Source organism: Mus caroli, unplaced genomic scaffold (assembly GCF_978045245.1).
Source record: "Mus caroli unplaced genomic scaffold, Mus_caroli_1 scaffold_19, whole genome shotgun sequence".
Lineage (NCBI taxonomy): Eukaryota > Metazoa > Chordata > Mammalia > Rodentia > Muridae > Mus > Mus caroli.
Window position 1 is genome coordinate 58,686,935 of NW_028227274.1, and position 7,595 is coordinate 58,694,529.

At 40.8% G+C, this 7,595-nt stretch overlaps 1 protein-coding gene across 1 annotated transcript; it reads left to right on the plus strand.

The window, feature by feature from the left end:
* The first annotated feature begins 2,025 nt into the window (after positions 1-2,025).
* LOC110285032 (interferon-inducible GTPase 1-like) lies at positions 2,026-7,140 on the plus strand. Its single transcript, XM_085833692.1, has 2 exons — positions 2,026-2,124; positions 4,372-7,140. Exon 2 carries the CDS (start codon positions 4,391-4,393, stop codon positions 5,630-5,632), a length of 1,242 nt encoding a protein of 413 aa, XP_085689818.1. The 5' UTR covers positions 2,026-2,124; positions 4,372-4,390; the 3' UTR covers positions 5,633-7,140.
* Positions 7,141-7,595: the final 455 nt, after the last annotated feature.

Here is a 7,595-nt window from a genome sequence, read left to right on the forward strand (position 1 = left end):
TTTTCAAAATGGAAATCTACTACTGCACAGGATTCCCAAAATATATACACACACACTATACACTCACACACATGCACACATAAGGAGTGGAACTTCCAAGAGAGGAAAGATAAGAATTAAAAGAGAATTATAGGTAAAGACCGATTAAATTGAGGTGGAAAGGAAGAGTAGAGAAGGGAAATAAAAGATACATAAAAGCATCAGATTTTCAAAATGTTATATGTAACCTATTAATGTAAAAGTTTCCTATAAATATGTCAATATACATATTTCTTCAAAAGAAGATGGAGTCACTTTCTACTTGGACAACAATGCTCGTACTAGACACCATGGGTAACTAATAAAAAGCCCAGACCCAGGAATTACTGAGCTTTTTTGGACCCATTGGCCAGTGAGGTCATCCCTGGTCATTACAAGACATTGTCAGTACTGTTGGTTACCTTGCAGAACTTAATGGTAAGAACCTATTAGTGAAGGACACTATGTGCCTGAGTTATAGAGCATGAGGAAATCAAGCTGACACTGACCTACTGATATTGGCTCTATACGTACTGGTTAGCTTTCACAGTGATGGAATTTTCTAGTGACACTTCCAGAGATGAAAATGAAACATAAATACCCAGGTGTGAACTCTGTGAGCCTCAGTAATGACCAGATAAGTCATAACCACCTTGATGGTTCCTATATGCTCGGCCCAGGGAGTGGCACTATTAGAAAATGTGGCTCTGTTGGAGTAGATGTGTCACTGTGGGTGTGGGCTTTAAGACCCTCATCCTAGCTGCCTGGAAATCAGTCTTCCCTTCAGATGACGATGTAGAACTCTCAGCTCTGCCTGCATCATGCCTGCCTAGATGCTGCTATACTCCTTCCTTGGTGATAATAGACTGAACCTTTGAACCTGTAAGCCAACCCCAATTAAATGTTGTCCTTTATAAGACTTGCCTTGGTCATGGTGTCTGTTCACAGCAGTAAAACCCTAACTAAGGCAATCACTAATGTAATAGTGACAAGAATGTCATGGTAGCAACCAAATACTTCCTGATTGGATTTAATATTACTCCACAAAATGAAACCCATACTTGGTACTATATCTGGGCAAGAAACTAAGACTATACTGGTCATATGCCCTCAGTTAGAAATTAATTCCATTATTCTGCTAAATGAATATATCAAACCAACCTCTAATGATTTGCCATTATACCTATAGATTAAGACATCCCTAAGCCCTTTTGGATGCTCATATATGCAATAGATGATAATCAATACAGATATCCACAACTGGCCAAGGTGCAGAGAATAAGACATCAATAAATGCCCAGCACTAAATGAAATATACATAGGTCTCCCTCCAAAGGCACAGGAATGGCTGTAGAGGAGGGGGTGGAAGGACCATAAGAGCCAGAGTTGGTGGAAATACAAGAAAATAGTGTCTGTTGAACACTGCAGGAAAGCTACATGTTTAAATTCACAGTGATTGTAACAGCATGTGTAAGACCTGTCAAGCCCTAGCCAGACCAATTCCCAACCAGACAGAGGAGTTGACAACACAAATTAAAGAATGTGAATTTACAATGGTAGGGAAATAAGGTTATAGTCAAAGAGGAGGGGACGGATTGTGTCTAGAGTGAGACTAAAATTAGCACCTGCACAGACTCCCCGACAATGTGTTGTGTGACTTTAGCTTAGGCTGTGTTTGTGGAGTCGGGGATCAGAAAAACTCAAGGGTTCCATTCAAGCCTACATAGTAAACTGCTTCTTCATGCCCTATCAGTTTCCATGTCCCCCACTGTTATTTTAAGACTGCCCTTCTTTTTCTGCCAAGAAATTAAGTGTTTCTGGCATGAAAAACAGCTGTTTCATTTGTTTCACTTTCATCTTCTTTGAAATGCAGGAGTTTCTGAAAAGTAATTAGATCTATGCTCCTCCATGATTGGCCACCACACACAAGAAGAGGGGAGGGGCATAAGCCAGAAGGATGTGTACAACCTATATAACTCAGTTGAATCTGCTGCCTTCCACAGATAAAGCAGGGGTGGGTCTCATGTGAACAGCCTGGAACACAGTGAAGTTTGCTCCCTGCAGCTGAATTACAGTAAGCAAATCCACTGGACACAGGAGTTTCTGGTAAGTGGGCAAGAACTTCTAACCCTTATCCTTTTTCTCTTAAGATTACATAGGTAAGAACGCATTCAGGAGCATGCCCAGACAATGGAAATCCTCAGCTTGGAAGCTAGAGGGGCTTTGGTGGGAGCTGGGCAGAACTGGCTTTGCATGGATACAGCCTATCATTCAAGTTGAGGGAGACCTAAGGGAGATGATCTGGATGTTGATTTTGGTTAATATATATATATTATACATACATACATACGTACATACATACATACATACATACATACATACGGAACAAAATAAAAGGGGAAAGGGGACTCTGGGGAAGAACTGAAGGAAAAATTACCCACTGCCCCGCCAAAGTTTCCCTATTCTCTGGTCAGTTGGGCGTGGGAGGGCTGCTACCTACCCTATCCACTCATCCCTGGGTGGGCATTCCTCTATCCCACTCTTCAGTGGGTGTCCAAGGGGCAGCCCTGACTGGTGACCCCCACCCCCTGGAGCTACTTTGCTAAAGACACCAGGGTTGTGGGAGAGAGGGAAGAGGGAAGAGGGAAGAAGGTCCCAACACTAACCAGAGTGCACAGGGGAACTTGAAGGAGCAGAGCAGAGACTCTATGGTTTAAGAGCTTTATTATAGAAATGTAGGGGAAGGAGAGAAGGTAGGAGAGGGGGGGAACAAGAGAGGAAAGAAGAAGACAAAGAGAGGGAAGAGTAGAGAGAAGTGAGAGAGATGAGAGGACAAAGGAATAAGAGAGAGAGGTGCAGGCTGAGCACTCCTTTTTATGGTCTTCACTGTTGCTAGGTAACTGGGGAGGAGTTTATCCTGAAGAACAGAAGCTTGGACCATGGCTTACATGACTACTGACCATGCTTTTCTTGTGGGGGCTGTGGGAGGTGGTACCTTAGGCATGGGCCATAGTTCCAGGAGTATGAGGGAAAGCCTACCATGTCATGTAGGTGAATTATGACCATCAGAGTTCAGACCTCAGCTCGACTGGAGACCAGCCTGCAATTCCCCCGCCCCAACACACACACACACATATATATCCGATTGATTTGCTTGCCTCTTACTCCTCTCCCTAGGATGGTTGTAATGGATGGGTCAGGTAGCAGAGTATCTCTTCAATGTGTATGAGGTTTGTTGTGTCTCAGGTTGATCTTGCTTTCTAGTTAATTATTGCCACAGCCTTCCTGTCTGCTGTGTTCATCTTCCTTGGGAAGACCTTGCAGATGGCTATTATATTGGAGTCTGCATCACAAAACCAAGAGCTAGACAAAAAAGGATGGGAGGGGAAAATTGAAGAGTTGAGAACAGCTTGTGTTCTTTCCTAAATCCTGCCTAACTGAAATAAAGCCTACAGAAAAGTAGTAAAATTAATAACCAGATAGCTATGGGGGGAGAGCATCAAGGAAAGGAAGCACTCACTAAGTACAAAGTCCTAAGATGAGAAGACAGCCCAAGATTTTGGGACTTAGCCTAAGGCCTTACTGATACTGAGCAAGCACTCTAACAGTGGACCTATGTATCTTCAGTGCACAGTTGGATTCTTCTCAAGAAATAAACAGTTTAAAAGAAAACAGTGGATCTAAATGATGAATGAGGACACTGAAATATTGTACTGATAAATGGATTTTAACATGGACTTTAAGGGAAAACTTTTAGATTATTACAAGCTTACAGTCCTCAAGAGGAATTCCAATCCATGAAAAGGACAGAAGGAGAGGAAATTCTAGGCAAAGTAAAAATTATTTCAACCAAATGTATTACTTGCACTTACATCTTTTGAAAATAAAATAAAACAGACAAATATTTGGGGGTTAGATGCATCTTCTCTCACCTAGTCAAGTTCTGGCAGTTCTCAGCTGTATATGTGTGGTGGTCTGGTGGGGTGGGGGTGGGGACATCCTCTTGGAGACTGGGCCTGGGGGAGGAGGTATGGGATATGGAATAGTCAGAGGGCAGACTAGGAGTGTAAAAAGACTAGACTATTAAAAAAGAAAAAGATTAAAGAATGAAAAAAGAAAGAAAATGTCCCACTGGCATGCCCCCATTCCAATCTGATAGAGGCAATTCCTCATCCCAAGTTTCCATTATCAAAAGGTATCTAGATTGTATCTTACTGACAAAGAATAACCATCACAATATATATGGGAACTAATCAGCATCAGAACATAATTGAGTCTGAGTCATAGAGAACACAGTGAGAAGCACAAAGGCATTTTAAATCTTTTGCATCTTACTCTCTCTTCTTCTTTCAGTGCCTTTTTTGCTACAATCATGGGTCAGCTCTTCTCTGATATACCTAAGGATGAAGACAAAGGAAATTTGGAGTCCAGCTTCACGGAATATTTTAGGAATTATAAGCAAGAAACCAAAATCATTTCTGAGGAAACCACCCGTTCAATAGAGTTATGCCTGAAAAAGGGGGACATTCAGGGGGCAAACTCTGTAATCAGTGATGCATTAAAAAATATTGATAATGCCCCAATAAATATTGCAGTGACAGGAGAGTCTGGAGCAGGGAAGTCCAGCCTCATCAATGCCTTGAGAGAGATTACAGACGAAGAGGAAAGTGCAGCTGAAGTGGGGGTGACAGAGACAACCATCAAAGTAGCTTCATACAAACACCCCAAAATTAAAAATTTGACATTATGGGACCTTCCTGGTATTGGAACTATGAAATTTCAACCAAAAGATTATCTAGAAAAAGTAGAGTTCAAAAAGTATGAGTTCTTCATTATTGTTTCTTCCTTACGATTTACAAAGCAAGAACTAGACCTCGCTGAAGCAATCAGAATTATGAAAAAGAATTACTACTTCGTGAGAAGCAAGGTGGACTGTGATCTAGACAATCAAAAGAAATCCAAACCACGTACCTTTAACAGAGAAAACACCCTGAATGAGATCCGAAATTACTATCTGGATACATTTAGGGAGAATAAAATTGATGAACCTCAGGTTTTCTTGATATCTAACCACGATTTATCTGACTATGATTTTCCAGTCCTGATGGACACCCTGCTTAAGGACCTTCCTGCTGAAAAGCGCCACAACTTTCTGCTTTCCTTGCCTAATATAACTGAGGCAGCCATTCAAAAAAAGTACAACTCTACTAAGCAGTATATCTGGTTGCAGGCCATGAAGGATGGACTTTTGGCGACTGTTCCTGTAGTGGGCATTTTAAAGGACTTGGATAAGGAGAGGCTAAAGAGGAGGTTAGACCACTATCGTGACCTCTTTGGAGTCGATGATGAATCCCTAATATTCATAGCTAAGGATGCCCAAGTGCCTGTTGAACTGTTGAAAAAAAAACTTAAATCTCCTAATTTGTTGGAAATTAAGGAGGAAACATTAGGAGGATTGCTTTTGAGCTGTGTGGAGAAATTTGCCTCAGCTAATGGTGGGCTCCTGGCAACAGGTCTTTACTTCAGGAAAACCTATTACCTACAATTTCATTTCCTCGATACAGTGGCTGAAGATGCCAAAGTTCTCCTTAAAGAGGCATATTTTAAAAAATAGCTCAAACTCATTTTGCTGATAGCTTCTGACAATTACAAGACCAACTGGTTAATACCAGGGAATCATTAGATAAATTCCCATTCTGACATCTTTTCGTTATACTAGCTGATCTACTGTATCTATCTGAGAAAACTAAGGAATAGGGTCACAAGTTAATACTATGTCAGAACCTGACAATCTCCAATCCCTCTTCAACTGTTTATATTCCCTAAAATCTTTTTCTCTGTATTTGAACTCCACATGCATGCTTGAACACAAATACAGAGAGGGAGAGAGAGAGAGAGAGAGAGAGAGAGAGAGAGAGAGAGAGAGAGAGAGAGAGAGAGAGAGCACACCACATATACACAAACATACATACAGCACACCACATAAACACAAACACACACATTCACACACACACAAATGCTGAGCTTGGTGTCACCACTACACTGCCTTAAAATAATTTTCTATTATAACCTCTACCTCTCTGGAACTTGTGGACAATTATTCCTTTTTTTCTGTGCATCATGCTCTGAGGGCTCATTGCATTTCACAAGGTACACACACACACACCCCTGAACATTTCTTCTCACCCTCATTATGCCTGTGTTAGAAAGTGACTTGCATGGTTTACAGATTTTATTAACAAGAAGACTTTTAAGAACCAAAGTAAAAGAAAGCATGACCACCAATCACAAGTTTACTATTACCAATCAATTCTTCAAACACCTATCAGAATCTTTCTAGAGGCAAAAAACAACATCTATAATTCTGTCCCAGTTCCCGTGGAGAACTCTGGGTTCCTTCTTTCTATCATTATCTATCTTGATTATGATTGTAAAGAAATGCTATAATATTTAATAAATTGTTGATTACAAAGACTGCTGTCCGCATTGACATTTCCAGTACACCCTTGACACGTTAATATTGATTGACACGTTACAATGTTGCTTTTGTTTGTTGATAACCTCAATTCCTATTTCCAGACATAACACATTGTTTCCCTTAAAAGAGAAGACAACCAACAGTAACTAAGTAAGAAGGGCTGAAAAGAAACAGAAGAAGGAGATAATAATAATGCAGCAACAATGGCTTGTGGACTTATTTCTCACACATCCACACACTGGCTATGTAAGATCCAGGCACCACCAAAGTCAGATCCTTGGGGAGATCAATCATCCTCATGTCCACCCTTGACTTTCCTTCCTGCGTGTGTGGATTGTTCTTGATCTTTCTATGAAAGCATCACTCCTGGCATTGTGTCAGCCTTATGACCTCTGCTGACAATCTTAACCTTTCAAAAACTCCCAATATTATACAATGGGGGCTTGGTTGTTAATAAATTCGTTTCACATTATAGTAATGTAATGCAAATTATTGAATATAAAACACCTGTTTACAAAGAAAAAATACCTCAAGTTATTTTAAAGTTTAATTGAAGTAAAGATTGAATATCCCTTATCCAAAATGCCTAGGCCAACAAATGTCAGTTTTTCTTCACCATACACAAACAGCTGGTATATGAAAATAAAAAAAACTATAAAAATACAAGGTAATTTTGGCTTATGATTTCAGAGTTTCCATGACATAACTGGGCAGATCTAATCATCTAGGTGTTTCAGGATAGTATTGGATTACACTGGTGATCGACATGTAGCCACATAAACTGTTCATCCCACAACCAGGAAGCAAAAGCAATAGAAGGGACGGGGTCACACAAACCCCTTTTAGGACGTACACAAAGCACCTAAACACCTTCACTAGACCCCACGTGCTGAAGGATCTACCTCTTACCAGGGCTGCAGAGATGGCTCAGCAGTGAAGAACACTAACTGCATTTCCAGAGGACCCAGATTCAAGACTCACAACTCTCTGTAACTCCAGATTCCGTTTAGTTGCCTCTGCAAGCACCCCACAAGGCCTCATGTTCTCCAGGCTGGCCTCAGACACTCTGTAGTCACAGGATGGCCTTGACCTCCTCATC

Bases quoted from the DNA above. Each gene is read 5' to 3' on its own strand.
- LOC110285032 (XM_085833692.1), top strand. From the start codon at position 4,391: ATGGGTCAGCTCTTCTCTGATATACCTAAGGATGAAGACAAAGGAAAT.